Below are 20,833 nucleotides of genomic sequence, written 5' to 3'. Positions count from 1 at the left end.
GATCCGGAAATATGCAACGAAGCAGCCGTACCGTCAATTTGCAAGCAGTCATAGGGAGACAGCCGAGCCTGAACAGTGGTCGCCCACACGGAGTATGGGAGCAGGGCTCAGATAAGGAAGATATGGAAGACAGAAGGGCCCTCATTCAGTGGCCTGGCTGTTAAAGCAGTATCTCCAGTTTTATGGCTTTGTCACATTGTTTTTGGCAGCTCCAAGCATCCGAATTCGTTTCCGCCTAAAATGTTACAATCCTTATCTCTTGAAAAGCAGCCAGCGAGATAAAGACGCATGAAAAATCTGTCGTACCGTGGGCCATCCATTCACATTCCAAATCGTCACCAGGCTACGTCCAGGCCGTATTTGCCATCCGCCCTGCGAAGGTAGATATCTCCTTAATGACCCGAAACGCTTACCCGCTGGTGGAATGTCGCGTCCCCAGGAAAGACAACGTTGAAATGGACGAATATTCTTGTGAAGCGGGATGGTATTACTTGCCGAATGACATAGATGAGTCGAAAAGGCAAGATTGCGCACCAGCGAGAAACAGCTCCAGGTGTATATCGAACATAGCAGCCATGACATTTGAACAAGGGGCCATAACAACCTCCATCTCTACACCCCCCCCCCCCCCTCCCACGCGGTTATCGGGCTTGCTTTCCTGAAAAAAGTTCTTAAAGTACGCCCTGAGCTTGGCTCCCTCCCCACTTTTTGAAACGTTTCTGCACCTATTTCTGAGATGGTACAAAGATCTTGTTTGTGGTAGAAAAAGATGGGCTCTTCGTTTTAGCCTGTATTGTTTCAATGATATTAAATATCAAGACATCGGCTCTGTTCTCTGCTGAGGGAACACTCTTCACCTTGAGATCAAGGTCGTACTCAGCGACGATGTTCGTAATCGTTTCCAAGGGTCTCCGGATGAGCAACTCGCTGCTTTCGGCTTCAAGCTCATCTTCCCAGACGGGGCGTCGACGAGCCAGTGATACACCGCCCTCGAGTGGTCACGAAAGTGAAACGCTTCATTTTCCACGTCACTGCGAGATTGATGCCCAGGACCACAACATCTAGGTCAGCGAGATCGAAAAGGGGTCCATGTTTTTACGGAGCCGGCAAGCATCCTCAACAACGTCTCCTTCAGCTTCAAGGACGGCTCCCAGGGCGAGAAAGCTTGCATCAGCCCACGTGGCAGGGTCAGTGCCGGCCACGTCTCATCTCCCTCGAGCGGGACCTGATGCTCTGACACGCTGGAGAGTCTCTAACACCATGCCGTGCAGCTTAGGATCAGCTCTCCCATCGTGCCAGCTGGTCGTCACCATGCTGGCACGTCTCTTTAAATAAGATGCCGCCACGCAAAGCCAGCCACAAACAGGGAAGTGACTGGTCAGTCGACCACAGATGGAGAAGATGGCTCGCCTCATCACCTTTGACGGCAGCTCAACGTCGCATTTCGTCCACCGCCAGGACAGCTCGTGCTGCTCCCCCAGACTCTAAGCCTCAGCACGTGAGCTCCGTCCTCTATGCGCTCAAGAGGTCTACACACGAGCCCATGCTGCTCCAGGTGAGCCTTCACCTTAGCTGCACTAGCGACGTCTCCCTCATCAGGATGTCGTCTACGTAAGAACTGGCGGCGGCATCTATCGCTTCATCCCAGTTAAGCGCCATGCTTAACACCCTCTTCATGCCACTGCTGCACTGGTCATGCCGAAACCGAATCTGATCAAACATCACCTTTGGCTCTGCCAAAAAGCAGTTTGGTGGGCCCATGGCGATTGATATACGCTGATCTGTAGGTAATGGTCACGAATATCTAGTAGGGCCACACCTCTTCCGCACCGGCGCCACTCTTTGATCTCTGTAAAAAGGTTCGCATCAGCTGTGTGCGGGTGTAGGTGGGCGTCCACTTCTCTGAAGTCCAATGCTGGCCGTACTTTACGTTTGTCCTCTTGTATCACGGCCATGAGGATCGTTCCTCTCCCTTTTCCGTGCAGCCGTTCTTCGTAATGGACGAGCAACCTCATCTACCCGCTTCGAGAGAGCTCGGTAATGCTCCTAGCGCGCTGCCGGCAGAATTCGATGCCCTTCGATCGTGCTGAACAGCTTTTCCGACTCCTCTCCCCTGCATCAGTTCCACTGAGCCGGCCGCTTCTTAACCACCACGCCGCACGTCACAGTGAAAGCATGTTCATCGGAGCTGATTGCCGTCGTGCACGTCATAGATACCTGATCAGGCTGCTGCGTAAATTCGACGCCAAAATGAACGTCAGTACATTCATAACAGGTCACAGGCCTCGCATAGCATTAACTCCGTTCATCCCCAGAATGAATGAAAAACCAAGTGGTGTCTGGGCTTCAACCAAAACATTCACAGCCACAGTCTGACTTGACTGCAGTTCTACATCCACCACCTCGATGCCCTCGCATCAATGCCGTTCCCCGCTGACAGCGGTCACACTTACCCTGCGTTTATTCCATCCCTGGCAAACTTTGTGTGCACCCTGTGTCCACCAACGCCTTGCGAGGCACGCCGCCCACCATCAACTGAACGACTGGAAACGCCCCAGTCACTGAAGACCTGGAAAGGAGACTGATGCTAAATTCGCCTCCCCGTTTCCGTTTTCCGGACATGCCGATGCCATGTGCCCGCGCGGATTGTATCGGAAGCATCGCAAGTTCCGCGCTCCACAGAGACCCCGCTCGCTCCGGCATGCAGTCCCTGACCAGCTGGTTAGCTCACCCGCACGCCTAACAGACAACGCTGGCGCCTGAGACAGTGCTACGTCCGGACTAACCGCCGCCAGCAGCAGAAGTGGCTGCAGCCTCGCTCACCAACAGCCAACAACACCTTCGTTCACCAACAGCGTGCAGGCCCGGCTCAAAAGTGGGGTGAATGACAATACTCTTTATGAGCTCGCTCCCGCGGCATGCACCGTGCGACTTTCGGAACACCCGTCTCAAAAGCGCACCCCAGGGCCTCATCTGACATACCACCAAACAAGCTTGGTGTACGACGCAGGTCAGCTATGTAGACATCGACCGCCTCACCATCCTGTAACTTACGGTCGACGGAATATTCATAAGCCCGCCATCTATCCAGCGCGAAGGAAGATGTCAGTGCCATCTTGCTTTCGTCATAACTTCTTTTCTGTTCCGTTGTTAGCTGCTGGTAAACCGCGAAGGTTCCTCCCGATCCCGTCAGCCGCAGAGGATAGAGACCTGCCACACCTCAGAGCTCGCACACTAGGAGCTAGTGTGCGAGGGCCGAGGTGCGAGCCCCTCTCCAGCCATTCAGAGGCTGGCTGGGTCGTGCCGTCAAACCCCGGCACGAGACGAAGATCTAGGTCCACACTCTTGCCGCGCTTGAGCTTGACGTTGCACTGTCTTGTCTTGTTTTGTTTTCGTCTGCCCACTTTTACTTCCTTCCAAAAATACCGAAATAGCTTAAGGTTGAAAAACTAGACTCTTCGTTTCAACCTGTATTTTTCAATGTTACAACCCCTACCTTCATCACTGCTTTCCCTTCTCTCAAAAGTCCCCCGCAAAACGCTCACTCCCAACTTCCCTTTCACCTCGGGTTTCTCGTCAGGTAGCGTGGCACCGACCAAGTCCATGGAAACAATAACAAGGCGATACATCGAGAGACCCGACCTCAATTCCCAAATAAATACAGCAAAATCACGTTCTTTCAATATTCGCCTTGTGCGCATTTCCACACCAGCATACCCCGCATTTAAATTCAGATGAATTTGGCACAGTTTTGTAAAGCAGAGTCCTGCGTCGGTCCGGGGCCAACTGCGCGAGTCAGAACGCCTTCCGCGTCAGGGAGCGAACCAACAGGAATGCTGTACATCTCTAAGAGTCTTCGGATTATGTAAGAAGCAGTTAGCGGAATGCTATCTATTTGAGCCACGCAGCACGTCACTCCTGCTGGCCTCTAACAGCGTACACAGCTCGGTACCCTGCCCTTCAAGCCACCCCCCCCACCCCCCCCCACCGTTTTCCCTGCCCAACACTGCCGTCGCAAAAACGTTTCTTCTTGATGACCAGATGAAGGTTTCTCTTCACAGATAAATCAGGGTATCTCGCCCCCGTATCGCCAGAGTGACAGCTGGAAGGCATCCCGCGGTGAGACGACGTTGTCCTTCAGCCCTTGACCGGGAACAACAATGTGCCCACGTGTTCTACTCAGGGGGCCCTTGCCCCGAAAAAGTACGGGTCTCATAAGTGTTAAACAGGGTGGGTCTCCGGGAGAGACCCACGCTGACAAGACCCTCCGAGTAAGCGGAAATAACCCGAGACAAATATGAAGGCCACCTGAGCAACTGAGCGTACCCTGGCATACGGGGCCCCGAAAAAAAAACACGCATGGAGCCTTTCGAGCGAATGAGAAGAATCTGTGGAGGAAATTCTGATCAATCGAGAATGCCCAGGCACGGAAGCAGATAGCGACCTAACAGCAGCGTCGGCCCTTCGAGAAAACGTAGAGATCAAGGACGACGTGGAAAGCTCCTTAGCGATCAAGCTGACCAGGCAAGTGGACGTATAAAGCCCGGGCAACAGCGTAAAACCTCTCGCCAGCGTGATGGGCCCCAAATTTCCCCCAAACAGCGCCTTCTCAATCAGCGAAGAGGTGACTTTGTCTGCTTATGAACTCTTTTCTTGGTAGCAACCGTTCTTGGCCGTATGTAAGCCCAAAGACGTCCAATTTTGTTATGTTCTTGTTTTGTCAGAAAACTGCGTCCGTTCGGCTAATTATGGGCCCATTCGGAGCCTATAATTCCTTATGGTATGGTGCATGGAGGCATAGTCCCGGGCTCTCCCCCTCCCCCCTCCCCTCCCCCTCCTTATCTGCCACCAGCCCGGACAGCTTAATAGATGGGGCCCGCCAAGAACATTGAGCCATCCATTCGAATAATAAGTACCCGGCGCACAGTATGGAGGGCCCCGAAATGATCGAGTGTGTGCCAGCAGGCTAATATATAGGGCCCCTCGCCAAGAACGCTGGACCCTCTATTCGAATAGAAAGTACCCAAGACCCAATGCAGAGGGCACCCGAGTGATCGAGTGTGCCCGAGCAGGTCAACAGATAGGGTTCCAACACGAGCGCAGAACCCTCCATTCAAGTAGGAATCACTCAAGATCTAAGGTGAGCGACCCCTAAACGATGGAATGTGCTCAAGCAGGTTATGAGAAGAGGCCCGACAGGAGCACATAACCCTCCATTTCAATAAAAAAACACACAAAACTCCCTTCCTAAGGGCTCCCGAAGGATGGTGAGCACCCGAGCAGATTAGCGGATGACTCCCGACAGGAGTGTAGGGCTCTAGATTCGAATACCCAGACCCAATATACAGGGCCCCCGAACACTCCAGCGTGGCCGAGGAGGCAAACGGATGGGCTCCCGACAAGTGCGTAGGACACTCCATCCAAATAGGAAGTACTCAAAACCCAGTGTGTAAGCCCAAGACCCAATGTAGAGGGCCCCTGAATGATCGATTGTATCCGAGCAAGCCATCAGATAGGCCCCCGACACGAGCGTAGGGCCCTACATTAAAATGCCCAATGTTCACGTCCCCAAACAATCCAGTGTGCCCGAGCAGATAAACAGCTGGGCGCCTCGCAAGAGCGTAGGGCCCTAAGCAAGTGACAGAAAAGGAAGGGCCCTAGACCAATGCAGAGGGACCATGAACATATCGCAAGCGTGCCGGTAGGTCAACCGAGACCAATGTTAAGGGTCGCGTACAGCCGAAAATACCTCGGCAGGCTAACACATGGCACTCGGCCATATACTATAGTCCACAGAGCCTGTCTGGCCAATGGAAAGAATCAGTGGAATGCCCCTGATTGACAAGGCCGCCCCGGCACGCCAGCAGGAAGGGCCCAACAGCAGAGCAGGGCCCTCCGAGCAAATGCAAAGAAAGCAAGGTGAACATGGAAGACATCTTAACGATCGCAATGACTCTGCAAGCGAGCATATAGGTTCTTCTGAAACAGTATATGGTCCCTGGACGGCATAATGAGGCTTAGAGTTCCCAATAAACTTTTTTTAAATTCTTAAATATTCTTTTAGTCTTCTTTTGGGCCCTTCCATTTCCTTCGCAACTGTTCTTGGCCGCCTGAAAATCGAAAGATGTCGAATTTTGTTACGTACTGCCCCTGCTCGGCCGACTATGAGACCCTTACGGAGCCTATGGGGCCCTTTGGGGCCCAAGGTGGTCATGGCTCCGTCCCCCTCTCTGGATCCGCCCATGGTCAGTGGGTAGCAGAGCGTGAGTGAATAAAAGATTAGGCCAAGGCACCAGGGCAGGAGGTTTAAAGCTGTTAAATATATTCCAGGAGTGTTCACGCTACTATTGATCACTTTCAAGACCCATCCATTTAATTTGAGTGATTCAAAATAGTTTGTGCTCAGAAGTGTCGTTTTGCAACCAAGTTCTCCTCCATCACTGATGTTAAAAACCGTCGATCTCACCAAATGCATATTTAGTAACACCTTCCTTTAAGGAAATGTTATGCTGAGGATTCAACTGTGGCGCACTTGGTTCACTGCCTGGCTCACGCGGAAAGCACGTGTGGTTCGTCGAGGGCTGCACGGATGATTAAGTTGGGCTAGGGGAGGAGCTGTGATTCCTGTCTCAGGTTACAAAGGGGTTTGGGATGGATTGTGGAATGCAAAAAGCTACTTGTGACATGCTTTCACTGGAGGCTGTCTTCGTGGAGGGGTTGAAACTAGTAAGATGCTTTGCATCTGGACATGGAAATTCCAAACTGAGTGTACTTGATTAATTCCACAATCGAAGGAAGAGGATAGTCTTAAAGAGGTTTTCTACGGATTGTGTAATGCATGGAGTGAAGGGAAGCAGTGTTTTTGATAAATAATGACTGATGTAACAAGCAGTTCAGGTTTTCAAACACAAGTTATGCACAAACACATTAACATCCAGAGAATGTTGTGAGCCCTTTGGTTAGGTATCAGTGAAATGTTTGTATAAATTTTACACCTATTCCAGGTCCAGGCAAAAATCAACCAGAATTAGACTCTCTAAACATCACAAATATGGAGGTAGATGATAGGATTCCAAGTTTTTGTGAGGACACAACCATCATACTATATGCAGAGCAGCTGCAGCTTATGCTCGACAAACTTCCTGATAATGCAAAGAAAAAGATCAAGCCACTGCTGGAAGGCAAGAAGGTAAGCCTTTGGTATAAGCAGTATTAGTAAGCCTGCTTAAAACTGCCCTGTACCACTTTTATGGGACACAAATATTGCAATGCTTGACCAATGATTGTTCTAGCTGTATGTGCTGTGTACATTGTATGATTAGGGAGTCAGAATGGCATTCAGTTCAAGTCAAAAGAGCTCTTACACACAAGGTAGCTGCAGCCCGCCACATGAGGTGAGTGGATATTACAAAAGCATTGCATGGCCAAGTTTTTCCAGCAAGATGAAGCATCACACACCTCTTCCTTGCTTGCTGTTAGGCAAATGCTGCTGATGTCTGGCATCAGCTGCTGCTGCTGATGGAAGATGAGTTAAGCCGCCGTGAGGTGCTGCTGGGTGTCCCTGGAGTAGTACCTGCACTACTGGCTGGCTTGAGTGACCAAGACAGCACTGAAATGTTCCTGTCTGCACTGGCTGACACAGTCAAGTATCTGCCTCAGCTGTCAGGGTGGGTGACATTGCTCTATATTTTTTTTTCAAAAGCTGCTCATACTTAATATGGGCAGCTTTTTGTATGGTTGTGATCATGCAATTCATTTTTGTAGCCCAAAATGCTGATCCTATCACTGGATGGTTTTCAGGGTATGATGGCCATTGTGTATCTGACTGTTGGACCCATGTGAGCTGCTCCCACCAGCTGCAGATCCTTTCAGTGACCCCTGACTGGCTGCTCCAGGTGTGTGGAGGCGCTGCTGAGCCAGTGCTCAGAGCCGCCGTGGCTGCCGCTGGTCGGTGGCGGCGGCGGTGACAGTGGCGACGACAGCGGCAGCAGCGCGCCCAGCCGGCGGAAGCGACGCCGGCTGGAGTCGGGCTACACACGCCGCCTGCTGGCTGTGCTGCTGCCTCTAGTGCTGCGCTTCCCAGAAACGGCCCGCCACCTCTGGGACTGGTCCGGCTTCTTCCGACTGATGCGCGACAGTGACGCCGAGACGCGATGGTGGGTCCGACGCCGCCGGCGGTGCCAGTAGCATCCACTGTTCACATTTATGGTGTCCTTCATGGCAATGTTTTGTGCTAACAGTTGTGGCAGTATTTCTGGAGTGACATCAGGAAAATGTGTTGCAGCAGCATGTTGTTAACACCCATGCACAATGCCAGTGGCCACACACCGACATGAAATATCGTTTTCAGTAGATGGCTACCCTCGCGTCGTGGTAAGCGTCAGCCTGTGTTGATGAGCTTACATCAACAGCAGGGTCGCTCTTGATGTGCAGCGCCGTGTGCATGGGCGCACGGTGTGCGCGTCGACCTCACGTGACGTCCGTGTCCGGCAGGCTGGCGGCGCGCCTCGCAGCGCTCGTGTCGGGCATGGGTGCGGCGCAGACGGCGGCGCTGACGGCGGCGGCCGGCCTGGACGGCGGCGCCGAGCTGGCACTGGCAGCGCGCCACCTCAGTCCCACGCCGATGGCGGGGCCGCCGGACGTCCGCCCGGGTCGCGGTACGTCGTCGCGGACGGAGCAGGCGGAGACCTGGTGTCGGAGACCGGGCCAGGCGTGCCACGAGCACGACTCGATTGCTTAGATGTGCGGCTGTTAATCTGCATGCGGTTGTGCCCCGGTGTGTTCTCGCACAGCTCCCTTGTCTTCGGATAGCACTGCCTGGTAGCACGTGATGACGATATGTCTGACCTTGGAAACATTGCGACGGTTAGGAAAGTGTTGAGCATTCATTCTGGTCGACCTGCGCCAGGTCCGAGGTCTGGTTTGGCCGCTCTGGCCGGGTAGGGTGTGTGATATCCGCCAGCGCGCCTCTGTGGTGCTTCAGATGTCGGTGGCCACCGCTCGCGCGCCCTGCTCACCTCCGAGGACATCTCGGGACCGCTAGTATGCGTGGAGGGCATCACCCTGCCCGTCGTCGATACCCAGGCCGCGGTAAGGCTGACGTATGACGAGGTCGACATACAAGGCCTGCTATCGGGTTCGAGATACGCAGGTCGAGCATAGTGAAACGAGATGTTGAGAGAACGGCTCAAAAGACTGATAGTCCACTGGCATCCATGTAACAGGCAGGCTGCCGCATGCTATAACGGTGTTTTCTGTTGAGCTTGGTTCAGACCGCGAGTTGCACCACGCTTGTCCCAGCCCGTGGCCTCGCGCCCTGTCTATCTCAATCTTCTTAATGTGACCTGCACCGTATGGCGTGCCACATTTCTTTAAAGTGGCGTCACCTGACGCAGTGACTCAGGCGCCAAGCACACGTGCGATCCACTTCTCTGACCCGCGTACCCCGGCAGTGCCCCGGCCCGCTGGTGCGCGTGGCCGAGACACGCTCGGCGCTGCGCGCGCTGGCGCTGGCGGCAGCGGCCGGCCGGCCGGCCCTTCTGCAGGGCCCCGTCGGCTCCGGGAAAACCTCGCTGGTGCACCAGCTGGCGTCTGTCACCGGCCACGTGGGCTGGCCGCGCCTCGTCACCGTTCAGCTAGGCGACCAGACGGACAGCAAGCTGCTGCTGGGCACGTACCGCTGCACGGAGGTGCCCGGAGAATTTGTCTGGCAGCCTGGCTGTCTGACTCAGGTGCGTCTCCCGCCGCCGCTGCCGGGGTCGGCTGGCCACGACTGAGGCGTGTGATGACATGATCACGTAGTGGCGTTAGGCTTGATCATCAGAGCATGGCTGGTGCACCATGATCATGCTTGGGTCTGCTTGTTATTTGGGGTTTGCCATGAGATTCTGTAGGGAAGCGTGCCCGGTTGGGTCGCACCTTTCATTCGCCAAATTGGGCAGGGGAGTGGGTTTGGTTGCGGACTGAGCTGGTCGTGGCGTTACAGTTATGACGGAGCTTTGAAACTAGCTTTACACTGTGCAGTGCACACGTCACTCTAGCTTCGGACGGGGCTGACCAGGCGGCGCTGTCGGCGCTGCAGCGCTCCTTCACTCGCGTCGATCGCCAGCAGTCTGAGTGCAGCGCCGCTGCCCCGGCTGCCGACAGGCCGTGACGGAGGGCCACTGGCTGCTCCTGGAGGACGTGGACCACGCGCCGATGGACGTGGTGTCGCTGCTGGTGCCGCTGCTCGAGTCGCGCGCGCTGACCGTGCCCGGCCATGGGGACGTGGTGCGCGCCGCGCCTGGCTTCCAGCTGTTCGCCACTCAGAGGTACGGCTCAGGCCAAGCGCCCGGCGCCCGGCGCCCGGTGCCCGGTGCCCGGTGCTCCGCGCCTGGCCGCCTGTGCCGGCACGCGCTCGTCTGCGAATGTCGTGACTCTGAACCCGTCTACCGATGGTTGTTCATAGCGTTTGGACCACAGTCGTCTGTGGCGTTATGTCCCGGACCTGTGGTCGCCAGCTGCCCGGCATCGAAACCCTCTGACGACTCTGTATTCAGTTAATTGAGTGACTGGACCTTGGGTCACTGGGAACGTGCACGACTTTTTTGTTAGTTGGCCATCTTGTTAAAATGTAGAAATTATGTGCACTTTGCTTCGATGGGGTGCTGCACATGAAGTTACTGGAGCGATGCTGTGGCGGACCGGTGGTAGGGGTCCCTGGCCACGCTTTCTGCTGCCAAAGCCCTTGTGCTCTGTACCGCATCTGAAGCTGAGCAGAAGGAGTGGTGACGTGATGGGTGACTGGGTGTGGGACGGCCACCACCTCACCGAACCTGCGACATTTTGAAACCAGACGGAGAGTGCGGTCAAAGATCTGTGCCCTGACTCGGCTGTGAGAGCCGCCGCTGGGACGGGCCGAGCATCCGGCGCTGACCGGGCGCCGTCCGCCCCGCCAGACTGCTGCCCGGCTCTGGCGGGATGCACAAGCAGCAGGTGTCGCACTCGAGTCTGCTGGACAAGCTGTGGCAGAGGATTGCCGTCCAGCCGCTGCCGATCGAACAGCTCAAACAGGTCATCGTGCACAAGGTGGGGCGTCCTGGGATAACTCGCCGCGCCGGCGGCCCGGTGGCCGGCCGGGGACCCTCCGTCCACTCCGGGCTCGTCAGCTGGCGCTCAAACCCGAGGAAACATGTGCCAATGGTGGTAATGGTCTGGACTCATGTTACAATGCCAGTGAGCGATAAGCTATGTTCGTGTAGTGCGCGAGGGTAAGCTGTCTTAGGCTATGAGAGAGCCGCGCCGACCTACGTAACCTGGCCATCCTGGGAACGTGATTCAACACTACCTTATCCGCCTGGCTGGAACTGCCTGACGAGGTCTACCTGCCTGACCTGATCTGATCTGACCTACTGTGCATGATCTACCTGACTTGACCTACCTGACCCACCTAACCTGACCTACCTGAACTTTCTAGCCTGACCCACCTGGGCTGGCCCACGTGGTGTTAACTGAACTGATGTTTGCCTCTTGACTACTTGACCTTAATACTGGATCTGATCCAACAGACCAGGCGCCCTGACCTGAATTGCCTCACCTACCTGATTTTCCTGACGATTGCATGATCCTGCCTGGTCTGACACGATTTGATGCAACCTACATGACCTGTTCTTGCCGACTCAACCAAGCAGATTCGTCTTAGCCTACCCGACCGCACTCGATGATGTACTTGATCTGACATGCACGACCTAATGTTTCTGACATGACCCTTGTGACCTGACGAGCCTTGGCTAACCCGATCTACCCTGTCCGATCTAACGAGCATCACGTGACCTGTTCAACCGGAGGTGCTTGACGCGATCTTACCTGGTAAGCTTGATGTGACCCATGTGACCTGACCTGACCTGACCTGACCTGACCTGACCTGACCTGATCTGATCTGACCCGTTTGTCCGCTGTCATGCAGTGGCCGAAGCTTGCCACGGTCGCTGATCGCATGCTGGAAGTGTACGATGTGATGACGTCAGCACGGGACTCCGGTGACGTCACGGGCACGGAGCGGTGCCCAGAGACAGCCCGGCTGCAGATGAAGGAGGCCCGCATGGTCTCCACCAGGTCAGTGTTCCGGCGCTGATGGACAGGTCAGGGGACAGTGGCTTTGCCACCATCGACATCCTTGATTTATGGGGAGTGAATGACCGTTGTCGTCATTGGGACTTGACCACGTGCACAGCTGCTAGGGCTGTATAGCGTCGGCTGTGTCTCACCCCGACGGGATGGGCGGGCACCGCCGGGAATCGAACCGCGTACCTCTGGTTTCCCCGACGTGCAGCTTAACCACTACAATATCGGCGCCCAGTAGATAGCTGTTGTAAATGGTACAGCTCTGACCCACCCAAACCCTGACCAGACCAGACCAGACCAGACCAGACCAGACCAGGCCTGGTCCTGGCCGCATGTCGTAACGCTCGTGACGCCGCGACCCCGACAGAGACCTGATGAAGTGGTGTCAGCGCATCGGCGACACGTTCGACGTCACGTCGGCCCGCTGCGCCAGCATCATGTTCCAGGACGCAGCCGACATCTTCTGCGCCGCCGTGGCCAGACGAGGTATGCCGCCGCTCACTCGCGGCCCGGGCGGGGCGGGGCGAGATCGGAGGGGGGCATGACGCCACCGGGATCAAACAGTTTGTGTGGGTGCGGGTGTTGTGCCGTTCTAGCGGCAGTCCTGCTTGCGTAACCGGCCGTGCCTTGTGCTGAGATGTTCACCGGTCGGCGCCCCTCTCCTGCCGCGGTCCGTGACCGGTGGCCGGTGACCTGGTGACCGGAGCCGGGCCTCAGTTCCCCCCCCCCCCCTTTACTCCCGGCAGAGCTGCGACTGCCGCTGGCCCAGGAGATCGGTGCGCGCCTCAACCTGCTGAGCGCCCAGGTGGAGTTCAGCGTCTGCAGTCACAAGCCGAGTGTGGTGCTGACGCCGGAACTCGTGACGGCCGGGCGCGCTCAGCTCGGCGTGCGCCACGCCAGCGTGGTCACCAGTCAGAGGTGAGGCGGCGCCGGCCGACCGACCGGCCCCGGCCGGCACCTCACACATGGCACGAGGACGGTCAGGCTCGCCGCTGGGGTCGGTTGTGAATTTACGCAGAGAACGCGCGTAGAAACATGCATTTGGTGGGCGTTGCCGCGTTATGAGTGCAAATTATTTGTCGACGGAATTGCTTTGCGCCTTGGCCAATTTATGATATTACGTGTGACGACGTGGCAGATACGAAGACATCTTCAATGCACTTCGAAGATAACTCATGGCTGCTGGTGCTTTTTTTGCGTTTCTCTACGAAATCCCAAGGTGCTGTTGCCACCGTGCATACTTACCTTCGGTGTCAGTGCTAGTTTGCTGCAGGCTAGTTTGCTGCTAGTTTGCGCCGTTTGCTGCAGGTCCAGTGTGCAGTTCTCCTTCACGCGCCAGTCTTGCGTTCTGCTGGAGCGCGTCGGTGTCGCCATCTCTTGTCGGGAGTCGGTGCTGCTGGTTGGCGAGACGGGCGTGGGCAAGACGTCGAGCGTGCAGTACCTGGCCGAGAAGACCGGCCACAAGCTGGTAGTCATCAACATGAACCAGCAGAGCGACAGCGCTGACCTGCTGGGAGGGTAAGCGGACTCTGCACGGGGGAGGAGATTTCTGGGCCCCTCGGGGGGGGGGGGGGGAAGAGGAGATGTCAGCATCCCACAGACCAGTCGATCAGGCTATCGTGCGCAGAGCGCTCGCGTGACGCGGTCGGCGGTGCGCGAGGATGGTGGTCATGCGGCTGTCTTCGTGAGCAGTGGGGCTTCTTTACTCGGCTTCGAGACACGATTACCAAAGGTTTGATGGGAGGTGGCGGTGCTCGGCGTTATGCACGAGCTTGTTAAGGGCTCACGCCTTGTGTTTCGGCCGCTGTCTTCGACCTCCAGCGATCGCGGCGTCTCTGATGTTGATGCTTTAGTTGTGCGATATATAGGCAGTACCCGGCCACTGGTTCCAATGCAGACATATTCACCTCTCCTCCTGGCGGAGAGACGGGAGGGGGTGATGTTTCGCCTGATGAGCGGTTCCGCGCTGCGAAGTTGGTGAACCCAAATGAAGCTTTTTGTTTGGGGCATTCCAACTGTCTTTCGCCTTTGCCGGTCATATTATGACGTTTTCAGAAAGCATGCTGCATTCAACAGATCTTCGCGCCAAGGATGAATTTGAGTTGGACGTGCAAAACGTTCTCTGCCACAGATACAAACCGGTGGACATCAAACAGGTCATGGCGCCTCTGCGTGAAGATTTTGAGTCTCTCTTCAAAGAAACCTTTGATGTTACTTCGAACGAGAAGTTCCTGAAAAATATCATGGTGAGGGTTGACATAAGTTGTCAACATGTGTCTTTGGCAAATGGACGTCATCTGTCAAGGTAAAATCGAGCTCGTGTGGTAATTTGTTTCGCCTTCGCCGTATAACAAACGGAGGCATGGTGCCATACACCCGCCGACCCAGGTAGGCTGAGTACGCAGGGCCAAATCTGAAAATACGTGCACGTCTTACACACATGATGCACGTTATACACAATGCACGTTAATACACGGCCGTCATCAGTCATGTGTCAGCGCCTCCTGTCATGCCAGGCGGCCGTCGCGCAGCCGGCAGCCCGACTGACGGTCGGGGCGCCGTGCAGCGGGCCTTCGGCGGCGGTGAACGGCACACGCTGATACTGCGTCTCTCAGCTGGGGCCCGCCCCGGACCCGTGGTGACCCTCGTCCGGCCCTCAGGCGCTGTTCGCCGCCGGCCGTTGGCAGGACATGGCCGCTCTGATGAGGCACGTGCACGGCCAGGCGCCGGCCCGGTTGCGCCGCCGCGGCCTGCCGCCTGAACACCGGCTCTGGGCCGGCTGGCAGGCGCTGGGCGCGCGCCTGCAGCGCCTGCGCGACCGCGGCCAGCGCGAGCTGGCGCTGGCCTTCGCCTTCATCGAGGGCACGCTGGTCAGGGCGCTCCGCGAAGGTACGGAGTAGTTGCGCCCGACTGGGCGGCGTGCACGGTGTAGGACTCCTCAGCTGCTCACGCGCGCAGCGGCTGTGGTTGTTGATGCTGGAACGTCTCGCGCGGGGTGCTGTGTCAAAGCCAGAGGGTTCGTGGTGTCGTGAAACCAAGCTCGGCTTTTTTAGCTGGAGGGTGAAGCTTTGAGGACTACGCGATGTATCTATACAGTGATGCGTTTGCATAACTTCCCCGGGAAATTACTTTCTCGATGACTTTCAGCTTTCGTTTCACTAGTGAGTTCAATGTTTTACGATAGCAGTCTTACCACTTACAGCCCACTGATGTCTAGTTCCGCAATGAAGCTGGTGTGGGCTATCTTTGACTCTTGAATGCAGCGTTCTGCGTGGCGGCCGTACCGCCGCCTGCGCATCCCATGTCCATTGCTGAGGTCTTCTCAGGTCCTCGCTGCTGAGGTCCTCGCCCTGCCTGCCCCCAGGCTGCTGGGTGCTGCTGGACGAGATCAACCTGGCGTCGGCCGAGACGCTGGAGTGCCTGTCGGGCCTGCTGGAATCGCCGGACGGGCCGCTGACGCTGTTGGAGCGGGGCGACGTCCAGACGGTCGGCCGCCACCCGCACTTCCGCCTGTTCGCCTGCATGAACCCGGCCACCGACGTGGGCAAGCGCGACCTGCCGGCCGGACTGCGCAACAGGTGAGTTATTGCGCACCGCTGGACTGCGCAACAGGTGACCTAAAGCGCACCGCCGGACTGCGCAACGGGTGAGCTCTAGCGTGCCGCCGGACTGCGCAGCGGGTGAGCTATAGCGTACCGCCGGACTGCGTAACGGGTGAGCTGTAGCGTACCGCCGGACTGCGCAACAGGCTAGCTATATCGTGCCGTCGGACTGCGCAACGGGTGAGCTGTAGCATACCGCCGGACTGCGCAACGGGTGAGCTGTAGCGTACCGCCTGACTGCACAACAAGTGAGCTGCGGTGAACCGCCGGACCGCGCAATAGGTGAGCTGCGGTGTACCGCCAGACGGCACAACAGGTGAGCTGCGGTGAACCGCCGGACTGCGCAACAGATATGCTGCGGTGTACCGCCGGACTGCGCAACAGATGAGCTGCGGTGTACCGCCGTACCCTCTGATGCTCACCATTGACCTCCGCTTGGCTGTGCTGCCCGCCGCACTGTCCCGGAGCGCTCACTCCAGCCGCGCCGGCCGGCAGGTTTACCGAGTTTTTCGTGGACGAGCTGGAGGAGGAGTCGGACCTGCGTGTGCTCACCGGCGACTACCTGCGCCACCTGGCGGCCAGCGCCGCCCAGCTCGGCGGTGTGGTGGCCTTCTACCAGCGCGTGCGCCGCGAGGCGACCGACCGCCTGCAGGACGGCACCGGTCACCGGCCTCACTACAGGTGAGGGCCAGGGCTGGGGAGGAGGGGACCGACGGACCAGTCACCGGCACCACTGCAGGTGAGAGCCGGGGTTGGGGAGGAGGGGACCGACGGACCAGTCACCGGCCTCACTACAGGTGAGGGCCGGGGTTGGGGAGGACGGGACCGACGGACCAGTCACCGACCCCACTACAGACAGGTGACGCCCGCGGTGGCAGGACCTCTACTGTTCCGTCCTGTTGCGCGGTTGTGTAACGGGCTCTGCTTGGCAGGGTGATGGGGAGTTTGTGTGTAGTTGGGTACTTTTGGGTGGGCTGCACGTTCAGTTCATGCTTCCTGCGTGCACATTCCTGACTGTCACTTGTGAGCCGCGGTTCCCGTTGTTGCACCGGCACTTGAATATAGTCCAAGTGCCGAAGCTCATAACTGATTTCCAGCCTGCTGTGCACCGACATTGCCAGTTGAGACTTATGGAATGTGTTTTCAGGTGTTGAATGCTCGTATGCGGTTCGTAACGTTAACACGCGCCCGAGTGGCCGGCTAGATACCCTTCGCTCGGACGGGAGGGGGGGGGGGGGCAATTTGACCCCCCTGAGATCTCGGGAACTAAGAGAGCTAGGGCACCAAATCGACAGGATGTGTTGACCTGTGCGTATAGGTAATAACCGTCGGGATCAAAAAGGTCAAACAAGGTTAAATTCTAGGTTGGTCTCCAAAGTGCCCCCAGAGCCTAGATAACCATTTCTAAGTAAAAGGTGCCATTCTCATTCAAGGTCAGTGGCCTTGTTTGACCTTTTGAAGATCAAGGTGACCAAAATCATACAAGATTGCTTTGAGTTTCACATTTGACTAAGTGACAAAGATTACGCTAGGCGGTGCGTTCCTAAAACAAAATGTCAACCTGGGTTATTTTAGGTCAATGACCTACTCTGACCTCTAAGAAGTCCATGGAAGATGTATAGTGCGGTTCCCGCTATCAATAAACGCGAAATGAACACCAGAGATTATCCCATACAGCAGGCCCTAGAGTAACAAAACAGGTTGGTTGTGACCCCGGTGTGACCTTCATTCCCGACCTTAGGTCAATGTTACTTGCTCATTCAATGTTTGTGGAGCCTAAGAAAGCATCTCAGAGGTGTATGGCTTCGTCTAACACTCCGTTGTTGGATCAGATTGAGGGATTCCCTAGAAATTGCCTTCGCTGAAACCATGGCCTAACTTTGACCTGCCATAGGTCCGCGACATTACAAGGTACGTCTAAATTTTTGATGCCAAACGATCCGCTATTCAATTGTCTACAGGTATGCAAAACTTGGCGCGGCTACGCCGCGCCGTTCGGAAGCCATTCTGAAAAAACTTCGGGGGGTTCAATTTGACCCCCCACCCGAGCGCGTGTTAAGACGCTACATCACGTTCTTTTTGGGGGGTGGGGGGGGGTGGGTGGGTGGGGCGAGGATGCTCTGAGGAATACCTTTATCTCATGCAGTCATATGTCAGCCCCAACATACCCGCGCAACGGGGGTATGTTGGGACGGGGGAGCCGGGGTGGGACTGAGCCCAGACCCGAACATGCTCCATTAGGGCAAGGCGAATGCCTTGCATGACGTTATCGTTACTTGCTGTCCAATTTGTGATCAGGTTACGGTTGGCCCGGCCTGCGGCCATACCGACATTCACCCTCGTAGACGTGTCTGTGATCTACCGCTAGCGAGGCGCCGTGTTGAGGCTCGGCGTCGGGCCGTGCTCTGTCCAGCCGAGTGTGCGTGTCGGCCGTGCCGCTGCACGCCTGCTGGAGATGTGACGGCGTGGGCCGGCCTGTGCCGCAGCTTGCGCACGCTGTGCCGGGCCCTGCGCGTGGCGGCGCGCAACCCCTGCGGAGCAGTCAGCCGCTCCCTGTACGAGGCGCTCTGCTTCAGCTTCCTCACGCAGCTGGACCGCGCCTCGCACCCGACAGTCACTGGTGAGTGGCGCGCCGCCCGACGCCGGCTCGCGGCTGGCGGCGCGGCCGGCGACCGACGCGGCCCAGGGCGCAGGACGGTCGGCTACGGGTCGAAGGGCTCGGGGTCGGCTCCTACTACAGGCAACTCTTGACGGCTCTGGCTTTCACTTTGGGTTCAGCTGACCTAACAGTGGCTCGTGTTGGTGGATAGCTCAGCAGCAGGCAGTTTAGTGGTGGCTAAGGACCCGGTGGGCAGCGCCGCGAGGCTGCCGTGTCGCCCAGCGCCGCGTCACCGGCGATGGCGCCGATCAACTCAGAGCTGCCGCCTCGCTGGTGAGAGAGTCTGCCTGCTGGACTGCGGCCGGCCTGAGCTGGGGCCGAGCGCCGCCGATGTAAAGCTGAGGGCTGGCGGCTGAGAGCTGAGAACTGAGAACTGAGAGCTGAGGGCTGAGAGCTGAGAACTGAGAACTGAGAGCTGAGGGCTGAGAGCTGAGAGCTGAGAGCTGAGGGCTGAGGGCTGAGAACTGAGAGCTGAGGGCTGAGGGCTGAGAACTGACAACTAAGAGCTGAGAGTGGAGCTGAGCGGTGGGTGCGGGCTGGTGGGTAATTCTCAGAGGTCCACCGCGTCAGCCGGTGCGGGCTGCCGGCGATCCGACTCTTACCCACCTTTCCAGGTCTGGTGGAGACGCTGGTGCTGGGTGGCCGCAAGAAGGGCCTGCTCGAGCAGCCGATCCCGGCGCCCGAGCTCAAGGGCTACGTCCAGTTCGAGGGCTACTGGGTGCGTCAGGGCAAGGAGGAGCCCAAGCCTCCCGATAACGTGAGTAACTGCATCGATATCCTCGGATTCCTGCGAGCTCGGGCCGCGTCTCGGTGTGATGATAGTCTTAGCCTGGCTGGTGGCCGATGCTTGGAGTGGGTTCGTTCGTTCACATGTTGGAATCTTGGGGACATCAGATATGTATTTTCCATCTGACCCCATCGTGCAAAGCGAGGCATTTGATCCTCGTGTATCTAGCAGTGATTGAGATTGCTTTAAACATAGCCTCTGGTAACCCGTTCGTGTGTTTTCCCATGACACGCAGGCCTGATGTATTTCGCTGCGGCGTCATTACGATGCTTCTCGCTCTGTTCCAGCTCGTTACGTCATGGCACGCACTAACCACGTGCTTTGGCCCGCACGTGACGACACGTGCCCCCACTCCGCGCCGGTCCGTGTGCTCACCCGCTGCTGCGTGCTCCTTTTCAGTACGTGCTGACGGCGTCCGTGCGTCAGAACCTGCGTGACCTGGCGCGCGCCGTCTCGCTGGGCGGCCAGCCGGTGCTGCTGCAGGGCGAGACGTCCGTCGGCAAGACCTCGCTCATCAGCTACCTGGCCGCCGCCTCGGGCAACCGCTGCGTGCGCATCAACAACCACGAGCACACCGATCTGCAGGAGTACGTGGGCGCGTACGGCGCAGGACGCTCACGGCCGCCTCGTCTTCCAGGAGGGTACGTCACACCGGTGCCGTCTGCAGCACGGTGGCTGAGGAGGGGAGTTGGCCGTGAGGCTGGAGAGCAGTGTTGATGGCGATTATCAATGCGTCTCTAGGTGAATTGAAGTTGGTGGGAAGTGCTCGAGTGGCGCGACAGTGAGGCGGTGTTTGCCAACTGTTCACCGCTGGCTGGACGTCTGGCTGCCGTAGTGACCGTGCCAGCTCCCACCGGCGGCCGGGCCGTGATATTTGCCCGCTCGTCCGCCAGGGGCGCTAGTGGAGGCGATGCGACGCGGCCACTGGATCATCCTGGACGAGCTGAACCTGGCGCCGTCCGACGTGCTGGAGGCACTGAACCGCGTGCTGGACGACAACCGGGAGCTCTTCATCCCAGAGACGCAGACAGTGGTGCGCGCCCACCCGCGCTTCGTGCTGTTCGCCACGCAGAACCCGCCCGGCCTGTACGGCGGACGCAAGGTGGGCAGTCACGTGACCTGTGACGAGGACGCGTGGGCAGCCGAGGGCGGTGACACGCGGGTAGGGTGTGCCGGTGACGTGTTCGCAAGGTGATGCCAGCCGGGCAGATGTACTCTTAACAGGTAATGGCTGAGGATCGGTCTGTCGGCCGCTGGCGGACCTCTGTCTTTTGAGGCCCAGAAAATTGCCTGTTGTGATTGATGTTGATCTATTGCCACTCGTTGATGCGGGTGGAAGGGCACGTGACTGTATTTGGATACGTTTCCGGGGAGGTGCTGTGAATCGACGCCGGCCGCTGCCTGCTACCGTGCAGCCTGTCCGATCCCTCTGCAGAGGGGTCAAATGTGGGCTCAGACGGGGACCGTGGCCCCGACCCGCTCTGCTCCCCGCCCGGCAGATGCTGTCCCGCGCCTTCCGCAACCGCTTCATCGAGCTGCACTTCGACGACATCCCGCCGCCCGAGCTGGAGATAATCCTGCACGAGCGCTGCCACTTGCCGGCCAGCTACTGCCGCAAGATGGTGGCCGTGCTGCTGGACCTGCAGGTGAGCTGCCGCTGGACGCCTCCTGGCCGTGGCCGAA

The 20,833-nt window shown here is 57.4% G+C and overlaps 1 protein-coding gene across 1 annotated transcript in view; it reads left to right on the top strand.

Moving 5' to 3' along the window:
• Positions 1 to 6,574: 6,574 nt before the first annotated feature.
• The window catches only part of LOC119103044 (midasin-like), a gene marked incomplete at its 3' end in the record, with an annotated part of 116,680 nt that continues 102,421 nt past the window's right edge, over positions 6,575 to 20,833 (top strand). The window contains 23 exon segments of the mRNA XM_037226494.1: positions 6,575 to 6,633; positions 7,005 to 7,189; positions 7,480 to 7,667; positions 7,896 to 8,156; positions 8,494 to 8,657; positions 8,984 to 9,090; positions 9,453 to 9,731; positions 10,147 to 10,310; positions 10,938 to 11,067; positions 11,945 to 12,093; positions 12,470 to 12,588; positions 12,849 to 13,020; positions 13,411 to 13,620; positions 14,234 to 14,348; positions 14,763 to 14,991; positions 15,467 to 15,680; positions 16,200 to 16,385; positions 18,191 to 18,324; positions 18,978 to 19,120; positions 19,550 to 19,759; positions 19,761 to 19,791; positions 20,044 to 20,252; positions 20,650 to 20,796. Of these exon segments, the coding sequence (XP_037082389.1) occupies positions 7,052 to 7,189; positions 7,480 to 7,667; positions 7,896 to 8,156; positions 8,494 to 8,657; positions 8,984 to 9,090; positions 9,453 to 9,731; positions 10,147 to 10,310; positions 10,938 to 11,067; positions 11,945 to 12,093; positions 12,470 to 12,588; positions 12,849 to 13,020; positions 13,411 to 13,620; positions 14,234 to 14,348; positions 14,763 to 14,991; positions 15,467 to 15,680; positions 16,200 to 16,385; positions 18,191 to 18,324; positions 18,978 to 19,120; positions 19,550 to 19,759; positions 19,761 to 19,791; positions 20,044 to 20,252; positions 20,650 to 20,796 (3,699 nt within the window).

Source organism: Pollicipes pollicipes, unplaced genomic scaffold (assembly GCF_011947565.3).
Source record: "Pollicipes pollicipes isolate AB1234 unplaced genomic scaffold, Ppol_2.1 Scaffold_5724;HRSCAF=6776_pilon_pilon_pilon, whole genome shotgun sequence".
Classification (NCBI taxonomy): Eukaryota; Metazoa; Arthropoda; class Thecostraca; order Pollicipedomorpha; family Pollicipedidae; genus Pollicipes; species Pollicipes pollicipes.
The sequence above is the reverse complement of the archived record's forward strand: the minus strand, read 5'-3'. Positions and strand labels throughout refer to the sequence as shown.